The sequence below is a fragment of the Cervus elaphus genome, chromosome 4 (assembly GCF_910594005.1).
Source record: "Cervus elaphus chromosome 4, mCerEla1.1, whole genome shotgun sequence".
In the NCBI taxonomy this organism is placed as follows: Eukaryota; Metazoa; Chordata; class Mammalia; order Artiodactyla; family Cervidae; genus Cervus; species Cervus elaphus.
Window position 1 is genome coordinate 55,091,298 of NC_057818.1, and position 16,374 is coordinate 55,107,671.

General features: G+C 55.3%; 1 protein-coding gene and 2 non-coding genes across 5 annotated transcripts; 2 read left to right on the plus strand and 1 right to left on the minus strand.

Moving 5' to 3' along the window:
• Positions 1 to 1,410: 1,410 nt before the first annotated feature.
• On the plus strand, positions 1,411 to 9,900 carry NOP53 (NOP53 ribosome biogenesis factor). 3 transcript variants are annotated; one of them, XM_043899646.1, is made up of 13 exons: positions 1,411 to 1,658; positions 2,090 to 2,154; positions 3,800 to 3,908; positions 4,520 to 4,719; positions 5,088 to 5,158; positions 6,221 to 6,316; positions 7,542 to 7,646; positions 7,726 to 7,926; positions 8,262 to 8,437; positions 8,650 to 8,716; positions 9,348 to 9,424; positions 9,520 to 9,580; positions 9,840 to 9,900. In XM_043899646.1, exons 1-12 carry the CDS (start codon positions 1,435 to 1,437, stop codon positions 9,578 to 9,580), a joined length of 1,452 nt encoding a protein of 483 aa, XP_043755581.1. In that variant the 5' UTR covers positions 1,411 to 1,434; the 3' UTR covers positions 9,840 to 9,900. The 3 variants fall into 3 exon arrangements, with proteins under 3 accessions (XP_043755581.1, XP_043755579.1, XP_043755580.1); XM_043899644.1 differs by having other exon boundaries at positions 9,520 to 9,576; XM_043899645.1 differs by having other exon boundaries at positions 9,520 to 9,900.
• Positions 8,755 to 8,864, plus strand: LOC122692992. Its single transcript, XR_006340798.1, has one exon. It is a non-coding gene; the product is annotated as a small nucleolar RNA SNORD23 (small nucleolar RNA).
• Positions 9,901 to 14,912: 5,012 nt separating the features above from the next.
• On the minus strand, positions 14,913 to 14,984 carry TRNAM-CAU. Its single transcript has one exon. It is a non-coding gene; the product is annotated as a tRNA-Met (tRNA).
• Positions 14,985 to 16,374: the final 1,390 nt, after the last annotated feature.

Below are 16,374 nucleotides of genomic sequence, written 5' to 3' on the forward strand. Positions count from 1 at the left end.
GTGAGGGGCGTAGGGGTGTGTGTGTGTGTGTGTGTGTGTGTGTGCGCGCGCGCGCGCACCCCTGCCCTCCTCCCTCTCCTCCAACGTCCACCCACACAACCTGGGTACACAGTTCTTGACACGTAACACCAGCGGGCTCCCGGAGGAGAGGCGGTGATGCTGCCCATCAGGACCACCAAGTGTGCGCACGCGCGGGCTCACACCCGGGGGGCTCGGCCTCCGCAACGCAGCGGACCCAGCTCCTGGTTCCGCGAACTCACACCCAGGCCACACCCACGGCGCCCGGGGACACGCTGTCCTCGCGCCTTCCCCGCCCACGCGCGCCTAGTGGCTCGGCTCCTGGCGCCCCCTGGTGGACGCTCGAGAGCTAGGCTGGCGAGTCGGTGACCACACGCCCCCCTTCTCACACTGCCGCCCCCCCCCCCCCCCCCCCCCCCGCCCAGTCCCAGGTGATGGGTAAACGGTCTCCAGGGTCACAACCCGGGGGCCCGTCACCTTTCCCATGCCGGGTTCTGCGGTGTGAATCCCCGAGTGGCGTTTTCCCTCTCTGTGCGTTTATGAGGCTCTGGATCCCTATGGATGCTTGCCAGGGCCCCAGGGCCTCTGAGCTTCCTTCCTTATTTGTAAACAGACTAGATTTGTTAATTATAAGATGAAGTCTCCAGGGGCAAGGCAGTAACAATAGCAAACGTTTAGCTCCATCTTAAGGGCTTTGTATATACTACCTTGCTTAATCTCCAGAATAACCCTTGAGGCAGAGGAACCAGTATTCTGAGCCTGCTATTCTAGGGTTCTAATATTTTATGTTGCTAACATTTGGCGTACTGCACGCCTAACGTTCTGTGCTCCCAACCTCGACTTCTGAAAGCTCTTCAATTTCCAAGATTCTAGGATTGGAACATTGACAGGTCAAACGTTCTGAGATTGGAATGTGCCTTGTCCTGAAACTGTCCTGACAGTTTTTTTTTTTTTGGCTGCACAGCAGGGCATGTGGGGTATCTTAAGTTCCCCGCTACGTCCCGCAGTGGAAGCGCAGAGTCTTAACCACAGGACAGCCAGGGAAGTCCAATCTAACTTTACTTTTTAAAGAAAACTACTTTTTTTTAATCTTTTTTTTTAAAACTAGACTTTTAAAAAATATTCAGCAAATTAAAACATTCAGATTAAAAAAGTACTTCTAGGTTGTCGGGAAAGGTATTTCGCCTAGGGCTAGAACCCAGAACCTACCACACGGGCCCGGCCCGAATCTGCAGAAGAGGGAGGAGCCATTTATCCTTTACCAAGATGGCAGCCTTCACGCCTCTTTGTGGCTCCAGCCACCCTACCAAGATGGCGGTCAACGGAAGTACGTCACGAGAAGGGGCAGGATTTCGGCGCGCGCATGCCCCAAACCAGAGTTCCGGGTGCCGGCGGCCTGGTTCTTTCTTTAACAAGATGGCGGCAGGAAGTAATGGTGGTGGTAGTGAGCAGTGCTCGAAAAGCGAGGCCGATACCGGCTTCTTGGGGCTGCGGCCCACGTCAGTGGATCCAGCGCTGAGGAGGCGGCGGCGAGGCCCAAGAAATAAGAAGCGAGGCTGGCGGCGGCTCGCTCAAGAGCCTCTGGGACTGGAGGTCGATCAGTTCTTGGAGGACGTGCGGCTGCAGGAGCGCACGAGCGGGTGCGTAGGGCCGGACTTCCGGCAGCAGGACCAGGTTGTGTGTGGAGGGTTGGGAGGCCGTGCTGCCGGGGGGTAGTTCCGGCGGGCTGGGAGCGCCTGTTGGGGCACAGCCGAAGAAACCCAAGCAGGTGGGCCGGGGACTCTGGGCGAGAGGCTGGGAGACTTGATCAGGTTACCAGATACGAGACTCCCAGGTAAACCCCGAATAGTTTTCCTGATGTCAGTGCGTCCAGTGACCCACCGTCGTTTAGTGCGTTTTACGTATTAAATTCTGCAAATTGGACGGAGGAACCCTGGCCTGGAGGGGACTCCAGGCGGTTAGTGCGTGGTTGAATGACCATCATAAGAAAACCTGGGCCTGAGAGGTTAAACCTGCTCCTTCCGCAGCCCCCTCCCATCTATGGCTGACATTCTGCATTTCCATCTCCCAGTGGCTTGATATCAGAGGCCCCCGATGAGAAACTTTTCTTCGTGGACACTGGCTTCAAGGATAAAGGTGAGGAAGGGTTTCAGTGGCGGTGTATGGCGATTAGTCGTTACCTAGGCCACCTTGGCCTCCAAAAAACGGCGTGGCTTGGATGGCAAACACCATCAGAAAAGTGTCTCTGCTGTAAACAAGAGGACCTGAACTGAGCAGAAAGCAAGCTAAGGACTAAATCTAAGTAACTCATTTTCTTTCTGAAGTTTCAGAGAGATCTCAGTGCCTAGAGAAGAAGCTAGTAGGGATCTGCCTTGATGAGTAGATAGGACATAACTTAGGAGGTCTCCGTTAATTTGCAGAAAAGCAAACTAAGGACTTGTAAGGAATCAGCCCTGTTTTAGTCAGTAAGATGTGCTTTAATGAGAACAAAAGGATCAACTCGAATGAGTTGGTAAGAAACTTGTCTTGGCCTGCTTGCTTTAACTTGTCAAAATACAGGGTTGGGACCTGCTAAAACAAACGGAGGAGAAGCAAGTTAGGGTTTGCGTCAATGAGTAACAGGGTTTACTCTCAATACCTAGAAAGATAACAGATAAGCGGCCTTCTTTAAGGAGAGGATAGAAAAACTAAGAGATGCATTTTAATTGGAAAGCCAATAGCTTTATAAGCAAAACACCAGGCAGCTGTTACAGGAGGGTACCTTTTACGAGCAAGTATGAGATCAGTCGGGATCTGGTCTAAGGAAGAGGAAGGGCCCTCTTTGGTGGGTGGGTGGAGTCTTTGAGCAGCTAAGAAAGGGTTATTAAAGAGCCTGGCTTTTACTGAAGGGAAGAGATTTGTTCTGTGAACTGAAAGGTCAGGCAGGGAGTTGCCTTGGTGAACAGGCAAGGAAGTAGTTATAGATTCTTAGTTTTTTTTTTTTTTTAAACAATGACAGTGATTACATGCTTTCACGGGTGATCACTGCTGTGAGATCTTGAAATGCAACAGACCCTTGAACAGTACAGGGGTTTGGGGCACAGACTTTCCCACATGGTCGAAGATTCACATATAATTTGTGATCAATTATCTATTCTTGGTGTTCTATCTGTGGATTCTTGTAGTATTTAGTATTGAAGCAGATCTGGGTATGAGTTCAAATCCGTGTTGTTCAGTGGTTAGCTGTAATCATATCTTCACCTGACCTCTAGGGTAGGCATTAAACAATCTTGTTTTGGCCGCATAGGAGCAAAGTCACTTTCATGAGGTTTCGTAGCAAACGGAAGGATACAGATTCTGTCCCAGTATGTTTTGCCCTGGAGTTCTTATTATGCTTTATAAGTAAAGGCGGGAAATTACCCTGTGCTGAGAATCAATGGTCTTGGGTCCGTCCTGAGTCCAGCTCCCTGGGCCTCATGTGACCTCATCGCTTGCTTTATTTTTAGTATTGAAGTTTCTGTGGCCACTTTCAGGCTGCCTCAGGAAGCCCCTTGTCTGCAGGGCTGTGGGTCTGGGTCCCCAGCACAGGGCTGCCTCCAGCTGGCCCAGGAAATGGGTGTGGTGGGTGGTCACAGCTTGGGCCCCTTGGGCTTTGCCCTTGGGGGCCTCTTTCCTCAGGTGGAAGCCCGGGGCCTGCAGGTCTCATGGCTCCAGTGGGTGGGGGGGAGGTGGGGTGGGAAGGGCAGGAAGTCCCTCTTGGGTAGTGAGGAGGCCTGAAGGGTTGACTCTCTGCCACCTCTAGAGCTGAACAGGAAGAGGACCAAAGGCCAAAAGAGGTCACTGCTTCTCAAGAAGCCCCTCCGGAGCGACCTCATCCTAGAAAACACCTCCAAGGTCCCTGCTCCCAAAGAGTGAGTGTCCCCTGACCCCCCTGACCCTCCTCCCCTCCCCCACCACCCCCAGGTCTGGTCTCATGCCTTTCTGTGGGGCCCCCACTGACTTCTTGGCCCTGAAGGAATTCTAGGGAAAGAGGGTGACAGGTGAAGGGTGCTGGTGGGGAAGATGGGGTTGGATTAGGGGCTTTGGAGGACAGACTGGAGGCAGCGAGGCTGGGGCTGGGCTGGGGCAGGCAAAGAAGAGCCTAGACCTGCCTAAGGGCTTTGGGGCTGGAGGGCAGGGCTGGACGGGCGCCCCAGTCAGGAGCAAGCAGGGTTCGACAGGGCTTAGTGACTGACCCTGAAGGAGTGGGAGGGGGCTGGGTGAGTGATGGGGTGGGGGATGGAGGGAGCCTGAGGTTGGTTTTGAAGCGCTGTGTGAGGTCCCTGGGGACATGCCGGGCGAGGGCCCCGGGTCTGGGGCTCAGCAGGGAGACAGGTGTGGGAGGCCGACTCTGAAGCTGCTGGACCAAGTGAGGAGTAGGAGGGGCCTGAGGAGGCCCCTCAAGGAGGGAGGAGACACTGGGGGTGCCCGAGGGGCAGGGACCGATTCACCCACCGCTCCGTGCCGCTTCCCCCCCACCCAGCGTCCTCGCCCACCAGATTCCCAACGCCAGGAAGCTCAAGCGGAAGGAGCAGCTATGGGAGAGGCTGGCGAAGCAGGGCAAGCTGCCCGGGGAGGTACGCAGGGCGCAGGCCCGGCTCCTCAACCCGCCAGCGGCCAGAGCCAAGCCTGGGCCCCAGGACACCGTCCAGCGGCCCTTCTACGACCTCTGGGCCAAAGGCAGTGAGTGTCCCTGTGCCAGGCCCAGCGCTTTGGGTTGGGCAGTGATCTCGGGGGGCACCCTGCGGGTGTCACTGAGGGTCTTCGGCACAGTCTGGTGTGTTGAAGTGGCTCCCTGTCCTCGTTCCTGCTCTGCTTTCCGGAACGGGCAGACGCCTGTCCCTCGGCCTTGAGTCTCTTCTCCTTTCTGGACCCCGTCCACGTGCTCTCTTCCCTGGCGTATGAAGCCCTTTGGGGTCTGAGAATCAGTCCTTCCTTGGCTATCTTTGCATAAGTACTTTGGTGCCGTCTGTCTGAAGGGAGGAGGGCTAGGAGGGAGCCCCTGGGGGCCACGTTGTTGCCCCAGCAGCCGCCCCTCGCTGCCTCCGCAGACCCTCTGGACCAGCCCTTGGAGGGCCAGGATGAGTTTTTCCTGGAGCAGACCAAGAAGAAAGGCGTGAAGGTGAGAGTTCATCAGCAGGGCGTCCTTGGAGCTAGGGGTCAGAGGATGGGGCCATAGAGATGCCATGTCAGAGCCCGAGCATCTCGGGACCATGAACGCACAGGCTGGAGCCAGGCCGCAAGTCCGCTGCCTCCGAGGGAGGTAGCAGAGTGGTGGGACGCTTTTTATGGAGATGAGGGAAGACCGTCACAGGGAAATAAGATGCTGCGTGCAAATGGGTTGGAGTCTTGGGGTAGCTAGGGAGCCTTTGGAGATGGAAGGGCAGAGCCTCCTGGTGAGGGCAGGCCCGTGGGGCTACCTGGCGGGGAGGAGAAGCCCAGTTCAGTCTGTGAGCTTTATCTCCAGTGCTTCTGCACAGGAGAGCGGCGCTGTCATGGGACGCTCTGCGGAGGTGGGGTTGTGGTGGGGCAGGCACCCTGGCGTGGAGAGGAATGGGGGGTGACCCAGGAGAAGTCCTCAGGCAGAAGCACCCAGCCTGGCGGGCAGTGGGGGCTGGGGAGGGACAGCCTGGTGACTCCCATGCTTTTGCTGGGGTGGGAGCCAGCTGAGCAGGGAAACTGGGGTCTGGCTGGGGAGGTTCTGCTCAGAGCTGAGCCGGTGCTCGGGCCCCCCGGGGCCTGTTAGAATGTTAGAGTGCCATTCCCACGGGTAGGCTTCAGCTGAGCCGGGAACCATATGCCTTTATCACAGGCTCCCGGGGGCCTGCTCTGAGGGTCTGTCGGCTCTTCGTCGGCTGTGCCCTCTGCCCAACACGGCTGCCGATTTCAGTAGCGGCCTGATGACTGCCGCACGACTTTGCAAGTGTCCCCTACCACTTGGACGACAGGGACTCTTCTCAGGAAAGGCGAGCAGAGCCCCTGCTTGTCCTGGGGATGCTGTACCCGGGGTGCCAGCCCCTCTCTGCATCGTTCAGATGCCACAGGCCCCTCCCAGCTTGAAGGCCGGGGGCTGTGCTGAGGCCTCTGCCGCCTCCCGGACCCGCGGTCCCCGCACCGGTGCCTGCGGGAGCTTGAGTCGTGGGGCTCCCGGGCCTCACCCGGCCTTGGTCTTGTCTTCCTCCAGCGGCCGCAGCATCTGCACGCCAAGCCCTCCCAGGCACCTGCCGTGGAGGTGACGCCCGCTGGGGCCTCGTACAACCCAGCCTTTGAGGACCACCAGGTACGCAGGCCGCCCCGCCAGGCCTCTCCTTGGTCGGCGCTTGGCCAGTGGGTCAGCATGTGCTCCCAGGGCTCACAGTTCTGTCGGGCAGACAGACCTGTTCCTGGACCATGAAGTCCCACAGTGGCCGGGGCTGGGGTAGGGGGGCACGGAGGGAGCATCGGATCCAGCCGTGGGAATCAGGGAGGGCTTCCTGAAGGAGGGGGCATCAGCACTGAGGCTGGGGGCAGCTTGCTGTGGTAAGAGAGGATGGGGTGTTCCAGAGAGAGGGAGCAGCGTGTGTGAGAGCCCAGAGGTGTGGTAGACCGCGGTACCTTTCAGACATAAACACAAGAAGCCTTCAACTGTTAGCAACAAACCACATGACCTTATGAGCCTTGTGGATTGGCAAAGGTAGTTTAGCGACAGGAGAAGCTGGTTGTGAGAGTCACTGTTTGCTTCTTGGGTGTCTGTCAGGCACGGGTGTCACAGGCAGAGAGGACAATCCCCTGCCCTCGGGGAGCACAGATTTCCCAAGAGAAACCCAGGTCACCAGTGGACATTGGTGCTCCGTGAATGCCGTCCAGAGTCATTTATTGGGAGATGGGTTCCTAGCCAGTGGGGCAGGAGCTGCGGCCCTCACCTGGGGAGTGGGGTTTCTGGGAGCAAACCCGTGCTGAACTCGCAGAGGATGAGGCTGCTCGCTAAGGCTGTTACTCACAGAGAGATCAGATAGTCTTTGTCTTTTAAAAAAAAATAATTGAGGTCTGGTTCCCAGGCCGTTGCGATTTGCCTGCTCAGAGGGCACAGTTCAGTGGTGTGAGGTGTATCCAGAGTTGTGTGGCCGTTGCACACAGTTTTAGACCATTTTCGTCACCCCGGAAAGAAGTCTCATGCCGGTCAGCCGTCACCCCCCCAGTGCCCCGTCTTCCTTGGCCTTGGACAGCCCCCACTCCGCCCTGTCTTAGGAATTTCCGTGTACTGGGGGCTTCATGGGTGTGCAACCTAGCAGTTTATATAAAGAGCACACCGTCCTTGAAGAGAACGGGCAGAGCAGGTGTGAGGTTAAGGATTCGAAGCCCCTTGGATGCTGCAGGGAGGCCAGGGCTGGGAGGAGGGTCGGAGCCAGTGCAGGGGGTTGGGTACCAGGGTAGGGGTGCAGGTGGGAGATGGGGGGGCCAGGTCTGTGACTTGGGGAGAGGCCCCCCGGGTCTGGGTCTTCACCCGCGTCCCCGCCCCCTCCCAGAACCTGCTCTGGGCGGCCCACGAGGTGGAGCTGCAGCGGGAGAAGGCGGCTGAGAAGCTGGAGCGGCAGCTGGCCCTGCCGGCCTTGGAGCAGGCTGCCACCCAGGTGAGCTAGACCCACCAGCAGCCCGCCCGCCCCGCCCGCCGGCCCCCTGCTCAGCGCCTGACCCGCCCCCTCTTCCCAGGAGTCTGCCTTCCGGGAGATGTGCCAGGGGCTGCTAGAGGAGTCGGACGGGGAGGGCGAGCTGGGCGAGGGCCAGGACGAGGGGCCCGAGGCTGGAGACCTGGCTGCAAGAGCGGAGGCCTCGCCCGCGCCCGGCCGCCCGGCTGCCCTAGAGAAGAAGACAGAGCAGCAGCGGCGGCGGGAGAAGGCCGCCCGGATGCTGGTGAGCACCGCGGGCCCCGGCCTGCCTCTCCCAGGCCCACAGCCTGTCTCTCGGGGCTGTTTGGGGTCCCTGAAGCCACTTGGTCAGCAGAGGACTACTTCCCAACCTCCTCTCGGAGGACACAGTGGGGAACATTCTAGGTCAAGCCCCTGCCCCCGTGGGGCTGATGTTTGGGGTGAAGCTGGGGAAGGGTGTGTGAGCCGTAGAGACAAATGGGTCAGGGTCACGAAGGTGGGCTCAGGGAACAGTCACTGTGGAGACAGGCCTGTGACATGGCAGTGGGTGGCCAGGGCGGGCGGCGTCTGGCCGGGCCCCTGACCCCGCTGTCCCCGCAGAGGACACAGCAGGCCGCGGTGCGGGCCGCCCGCCTCCGGCACCAGGAGCTCTTCAGGCTGCGCGGGATCAAGGCGCAGGTGGCGCGGCGCCTGGCGGAGCTGGCCCGGCGGCGGGAGCGGCGGCAGGCAAAGCGGCTGGCGGAGGCGGACAAGCCCCGGCGGCTGGGGCGGCTCAAGTGAGGCCCGGCCCGGGGGCTCCCCGGGAGGCCGGGAGGGGTCCCCACCCCTTGGCGGGTGCCTTCCTACTTTTGCTCAGCCTGGGCTCCTCCCGGGAGACCCTCTTTCCCCAAAGCCCCAGGTTCTGTAACCCTCACTGCTGGGCCTGCTGTTCCCGGGAGCGGCCTCAGGCCCTGCTGACCGCCTGGACACCCCGCCCCGTGTTCTCCAGGTATCAGGACCCTGACATCGACGTGCAGCTCAGCTCGGAGCTCTCTGACTCGCTCAGGACCCTGAAGGTACTTGTCCGGCTAGAGTGCTGGAGGGGAGATGCCTGTGCCCAGTGATGATACCCATCCTTGCTCCCCGTGTCCGCCAGGGACTGTGGGCGACATCACGGCTGCCCCAGGCGGGGCCGGTTGGGCTATTGCCTGGGGGCTGAGGGCACGGGGTCCCCCAGGGTGACGGGCTGGGTGATGCGATGGTTGGAGCCTGGGATCCTCAGAAGGTCTTTCCTCCTGGGCTGTCCCTGGTCCCCCAGCCCCACCCTCCGTGTCTTCGGCCCCAGAGGGGTCTCTCTAAAGCTCAGAGCAGAGCCTGTTCTTCCCTCGCTCACAAGCTGCTGTGGCTCCCTGGTGCCCCTCCCCTTCCTCGGGAAGCCCAGCTCCCCGCAAGGCCACAGGCCTTGTGTGGTCCTGCCGGACCCGCCCGTTCCCACTTCTCCAGCCACCTCTTCAGGGCTGGTCCGCGGGTCAGTACCTGTCACCCCACGAGCTCAGGAGCAGGCCGAGGCCCTGGTGTACACGAGGCCAGACTGGGTGCCTTGGCTCACGGGGGGACTGCAAGGCTGACCCCCACTGACCCCCGTGGAGAGGTCAGGGCCCGAGGGTTTCTGCCAAGCGCCCGCTGAGGCCTCTCCGTGTCCCGCAGCCCGAGGGCAACATCCTCCGTGACCGGTTCAAGAGCTTCCAGAGGAGGAACATGATCGAGCCTCGGGAGCGAGCCAAGTAAGGGCCGGCGCCACGGTGGGGGCGGGCCTCCGGGACCTTCTGGCGAGGGATGGGCTGGTGGTCGGCTGACTGTTGTCTCCTCCCTCCTCCAGGTTCAAGCGCAAGTACAAAGTGAAACTGGTGGAGAAGCGGGCGTTCCGAGAGATCCAGTGAGTGAGTCTCCCTCTCCCCAAGGGTCTCCAGCCAGTCCCAGGGCCGTCCCAGACCCAGTCGCTGTGGCCGGGGGTGGAGCAATGCCACCTCGGCCAAGCCCAGGAGAGGCTCAACCCGCCAGAGCCACCGGACCCCAGGGTCGGGCCAGGGAGGGCGCCCCAGGGGACGTGGGAGGGCCACACTGGAAGAAGGGTGTCACGTGGACAAGGGTGTCGGGCCCCCTCCCCTGGCCCTCCCTCAGCCTCCCCTCTGTCCCCAGGTTGTAGCTGCCGAGAGACGCCGGAGCCCCCACCCCCCAATAAAGCACCTTTTGACCAGCACCTTGGGCCTCCTTGCGTGTGACTCATGACTCATCTCCCTCCTGGGGGCAGCTGTCCCCCTGCCCGCCCCGTTTAGTGCACAGGGATGTGGGTGCCGGGACCGTCGTCTCCTGGAGCCCCGTGGGAAGCTAGGGCGGGGCCCGGCCGGCAGAGGCAAGGGCAGAGGAGGCAGGCCTGCGGTGTGGGCTGCTGCGCTTGGGTTTCTGACACGGGGCGTGGCCATCCAGTGGTGGGGAGCCAGACCTTGACAGCATCCCCATCACAGGCCGGAGCAGCAGCTCATGTTTGCCACCTGCCTGTCCTGCCTTGTCCAGCCACCAGTCAGGAGGGCAGGAATGATCTGTCCCCCTTTTAAAAGGGGGGAAACTGATGGGCATCAGTAGGGGTTAATCCTCTCGCCTTCCCCGTGGCGGCGCCCCCCCCCCCCCCCCCCCCCGTAAAGGACTTTTTCAAATCTATTCTACAAGTAGTAAAGCATTGTGGTCTCACTGTAAGTCGTCACTGTGGTTCATAAATGTACCAGAGAAAGGGTGAATTTTCGCCCTTGACCTTTGCTCTCCATTCTAAACCCCTTCTTTGCACAGCTGTCTCTGCAGTTTGCTGTGAATGGCTCCATCATGTACCCTGTGTGAGTCTATTAACTTATGTACAGGGGCATCAGAAAATAGAAGTCCTTTGATTTTTCTGCATTTTGGATAGGATCATATTATGTGGTTCTATAATTTGCCCTATATGCATGTTGGGGAATTTTTTCCTGCATCTGTGTAGGCTGCATCTTGTCTTTCACAGCTGCATAGAATTCCACTCACCCAGCCCCATATCACTCCTGGTGAAGCTGGAAGGGGATACCTGTGTACCTGTGCCATTTCAGATGAGCTTGTAGGACAAGTACCTGCAAGTGGATCTCTGGGCTGCAGGGATAGTACCTACAGGGTCGTTTGGATTCAGCCAAATTGCTGTGCGTGGGCTGTGCTGAAGTCTGCCCTCCAACAGCCGAGGAGCCCCCTTGCTTGCTCATAGCTCCACTACTGTATGGTCTCATGAATTTTCAGTTTATTGTGATTACCAGTGAGCTTGAGCATCTTTTCAAATGATCACTGGCAAATTCTTCCATGTCTGTCCAAACCTTTGGACTGTTCTCCTCTTATAGACTGTTGTCTATTTGTAGTTAGCTGCTTGTTTATTACGGATCTGAAGACTATCATACATGTTACAGACATTTCTCCCAGGCTCTTCATTTTGACATGCATGGTATCTTGCCAGAAATGTTTATTGCTTTTTAGTTTTCCTTTAGTCTTCCTCTCTTGTTTTTTTTTCTGTTTTGAAACCACAGTCTTAAGGCAGGTTGCTCCAGGACAAGATGCTTATAAAAATAGAGCAGGCAATTTATAAAACAAATGGCTGAAGGGAGAGACTAACGTCAGCGCCTCCTCCTTCCCCTCCATATCACGATTTAAGGGGCTGTTTCTGCTGTTCCTCCCTTTCTGCCATCTTAAAAATAGAAAAGACTGTTGTACAGACAAGAAAACAACTCTTGTGCATATATGCAGTAGGAGTCAGAAGACGGTAAGTTGAAGTGAAAGCGAAAGCCACGTCCAGTAAAGCCTTAAGCCCCAGCCTTTTGACCCAGTAAGTCTATCCTGGGGAGGGAGTCTGAAGGAAGCTAAACTGCTGGAAGAAGGGAGGAGATTGTTAATGTCCATAGATGGCCAGCAGAGCATCTGCCAGATACTGGGACACCTTCGGGGTGCGGTGGTCCCAGCTACCCCAGAGCAAATGCTGAGTCCTCAGGAAGTGCTGTTTAATGGCCCCGGGGAATGTGTGTGTTCCTGTGCAAAAAAAAAACAACCAGGGTCAGCCAAGAAGACATTTGTGGGTTTTCCTGCACGTGAATTACATTTTCACTTCTGGTTTTTACATTAAAAGAAAAGAAAATGCTGAACTCTAGTTAAATGATTTGCAAGCTGCAGTGACATCCCCGTGATCTGCAACTCCTTTTGAAAAGAATAAATAAAGGGGGGTGGGGGACAGATCAGGGAGGGATAGATACCTAGATGCGACATCAAACAAGCTCAGGGAAATGTGATGGTAGAATCTAGGTGGCAGTCCCGGGAAAACTCGCTTGCCTTTACTGTCTGAAAATCTTCCTAATAATTACTGGGAAAAAATACATTAGGATTTAGCATGATGCTGGTGAAGCCTAGGTTCGAGGCCAGTTACTTGCACTAGTCCCTTTCAAGGTCCTACACCTCCTTTTGAACTTGTAATTTGCTATTTTTCCTACAGTGAGTCCCCCCAGTTGTAAAAAGCTTCCAGCACCACAGAACCTGTATCTGCCTGATTGTGGTATAAAAATGGAATTAACCCACCAGCTGGGTGCTGACTGAATAAACGATAGGACACTGATACTGCAGAGGGACCGTGAGTTGGCCTTCTAAAGCTTTAGCTGCTAGGGACTTCTCTCCATCCTTTGCCACTACTGTACTGGTGGTTCGGTAGGTTAGATTCCGTGCTGCCACCGCAGGGGGCGTGGTTTCGATCCCGGGTCAGGGAACTAGATCCCACATGCTACAGTTTGCATGCTGCAACTAAGACCCAGTGTGGCAAAACAAAACAAAACAAAATAAAAACCCCACCTGTAGGCAGCAGCCTTAAATTGTGGTTAGGAGGGTGGACTTGGGAGCCAGCTTCTGATTTCAAATCCCAGCTCCATTACCTACTAGCTGTGTGACCTCATGAAGGTTACTTCACCTCTTTGTGTCGAGTCCCTGTCTGCAAGTGTGGGTTATTCCAAGGATGGAATCTGTACATAAGAGTGCTTAGAAAAAGGGCCTGGGACAGAGTAAGCCCTAGAGGAGTCTTGGTTATTATAATAATGTTAGGGAAAACGAAAATGGTTGGGGAAAAAAAAAGTATGGAAACTTGTAATCTGTGCCAAAGACTCCTCATGCATGTTCTTACCTTTTGACCCACTGATTGCACTCTTGGGAACATGCCCGAAGGAAACAACCGGAAATTTGGGGGAAAAAACATAATGTAGAGACAGGTTGGTCAGAGGGCTGTGCAGAATGGAAGGAAGCGTGGTGATGGCTGTGGGGCGGGCGGGCCCCTCAGGGGAGGGAGGCCGTCACCCAGGGTCGGAAGCGTGTGTGATAACCGGAATGTGCTTGTGTTCTGCTCTTTGTGGAATAAAGCAAACAGGATCTGCCCGCATCCACGCTGCGGTTCACTGAACTAACCCCAGAGTCTCTTGGGGGACTCTCTTGGGGGAATTCCAGGAGATTCTTTTTCCTTCTTAAGACTTTTTCCAGCTTTTCCACATTTTTTTTTCCAAAAGGAATTCAGATTGTGGACAAAGATGCCTTGATGGATGCAAAGATGTCAGCCATTGTGCTGTTTGGAAGACTGGGAACAGAAACAGTTGAAATTAGAAACTGACTCCAAATGTAGACAATAGAAACGGGTCTTTACAAGTCGGAGTCTACACAATAGGATATTTCATCACCATTTAAGAGAACACCATCTTTGGGGAGAATTTTTTGGGAAGGGGAAGAATTTTTAATGATCAGGGGACTACACTTAAGGTCTAAGAGAACTGTTAAAATAGGGAAAGGAAACAGTATGATTCTGACCAGTTTATTTATTTTTACAATATTTGTATTTAGCTGCACAGGGTCTTCGTTGTGGCATGTGGGATCTAGTTCCCTAACCAGGGTCGGAACCGGGGACCCCTGCATTGGAGAGCAGAGTCTTAGACCACCAGGGAAGTCTTCCTAGTTCTTCTAAGGATAAAGGTTAGATTAGGTAGGGTGTGTTTTACCACAATTAAAACACATAACTCCCATCGCCATTCTTTCCTGTAAGAAATTATTAATTTCCTGTAAGAAAAGATCATTGTTTAAAAAAGAGTATCTGTGAATGTACCAAATGCCACTGAATCCTACAGCCTAAGATGCTTAATTTTATGTGATGTGAATTTAACCTCGATTTTTTAAAAAAGGAAAAAAACGCACAACCGCCCCCCCACCAAAAGAAAAAAAAAAAACAAAAACCTCTGAAGAGGCAGTGTGTCGGTCGTGTTCCGGGAAAGCAAGGAGCGCAGTGTAGTTGGAGCGTCGTGAGGAGGGTGTAAGATCAGAAGGTAAGCGGGAGTCGGAACATCAGTCTCTGCTCCACGACGCTGACTGTGGGTGATGAAGCCAGGCGTGAGCGGCCGCTGGTTGCGGACCGGCGCCCCCTGGAGGCCGTGTGGGGAACAGACAAGGAAAGCAAGGCCTCCCTGAGTCCCGCCCGGAAGGGTGGTGGCCGCTCCATCAGCGCCAGCAGGTCGGGGTGCAGAGGGGTGGGTGCATCCAGGATACATTTTGAGAGTGAAGCCACCATCAATGGCTGACCTACAAAGAAAAAAGCCAATGGGCTCCAAGTTATTTTGCCTGGTCTGGAGTTGTCATTTCAAGATGGGGGCAGACGGGACAAAGAGGTGCCCAGAGGTGGGGTGGGCGAATCAGGAGTTCAGATTGCTGGTGCCCGTTCGACGCCCAATTGGCTGTGTCGAGTAGGCAGTTGGATGTAAAAACCTAGCATTCAGGGGCTAGCAATACACATTTGGAATCTGCATTAATTATATCCCATACCCATGAAAAATGCCCAGTCTCTCCCCACTTGGTGCTGTGCTTCGTCGCTCAGTCGTGTCCGACTCTTTGAGACCCCCCAAGGACTGCAACGCGCCAGGTCCTCTGTCCATGGGGATTCTCCAGGCAAGAACACTGGAGTGGGTTATCCTGCCCTCCTTCAGGGGATCTTCCCAACCCAGGGATCGAACCCAGGTCTCCCACATTGCAGGTGGATTCTTTTACCGACTGAGCCACCAGGGAAGCCCAAGAATACTGGAGTGGATAGCCGATCCCTTGTCCAGAGGATCTTCCCGACCCAGGAATTGAACCGGGGTTTCCTGCACTGCAGGCGGATTCTTCATCAGCTGAGCTACCGGAGAAGCCCAAAAACATTGCAGCTAGCAGAGAATGGTTTCGATCCATCGACCTCTGGGTTATGGGCCCAGCACGCTTCCGCTGCGCCACTCTGCTAACAGTGCAATAGAATTTAAATTTCATAAAGCAATTCCTGGCAGCCCACACACAATGGAACAGCGAACAGCATGGTGTAGTTTGCATTCTAGACTTTTTCTTTCAGGCACCGCCCCCTCTCCATCTGGGTCTGACCCAGGGTTTTCAGGTGAGTCAGGGTCTCCAAACCACTCCCGTGTTCAGCGACTTGCTAGGAGGTCCTACAGGAATCAGTATAGAGTTGATACAGTATAGTCAATACTATAGATGTAGTGGGACACGCAGCGGATCAAAGGGGAGAATCCCGGGGAATCCACAGGCGAGCTTCCTGCCTCTGGCTCCTCCCAGCGGGGCTGCCCCAGCACGTTTCCCTAGCAACGAAAATGCGGCCACGTGCATTCGACGTTTCCGCGCAGAAAAGCGCGTTAGAGACTCAGGACCCACCCAAGAATTTGGGGGAGGCTGTTCACGTAGGTACAGTCTACCTAGCATGTACCTAAATTCCAGACTTCCAGAAGGGAAGCAGACACCAGGAGCATAAGCTATACTGCTTTGTACAGTCTAGGCAGAGTGAGCGGTTCGTAACTTCAGGAAAGTTTAGGGTTAGGGGAGGAAAATGCTTATCAGTCAGTTTCCCCGATATACGGGGAGGGCGGATCTTGCCTGCAGTCCTTTCTAACGCTAGTAATTGTTTCTGGCGCTCCAGCCGCCCCCAACCTCCCACCCCTTGACGCCTGCTGTCAGGCTGAATCTGTATCTCTCCACTAGCAGTGATGGATTTGAACAAGACAAGAAGCCAGATAAGAAAAAGAAAGCCTAAGTCCCCAAAGCAGAGCTAAAACTATTAATCTTCTTTAAGAAAATATGGGCTCATGGGTTAAGAATCGGCCAGCCAAAGCAGGAGACACACAAGAGGAGGGTTTGATCCCTGGGTGGGGGGAGAACCCCTGGAGGAGGACAATGGCAACCCACTCCAGTATTCTTGCCTGAAAAATCCCATGGACAGAGGAGACAGGCGGGCTACAGTCCACAGGGTCGCAAAAAGAGTCAGACACGACTGAGCGTGTACATAGGTTTGATATGAACACCTTATATAACCACAAATCATGAAGTATAATTAGAGAAAAAAGTACCTTGGACTTCATCAAAATGAAAATCTTCTGCTCTTCAAAGACACTGTTGCAAAAGTGAATAGGCAAGCCACAGACTGGGAAAATATTTCCAAGACAGATTTCTGACAAAAAACTTGTATCTGGAATCTATAAAGAATTCTTACAATCTAATAAGAAGACAAATAGCTAGATAAAAAATGGGCCAAAGATTTGAGGCAGTGGACACTTCATCAGAAAAGACTGGCAACTAAGGGCATGGAAAGTCTTCATTAACCTTTAGGGAAATGCAATTTTAATTT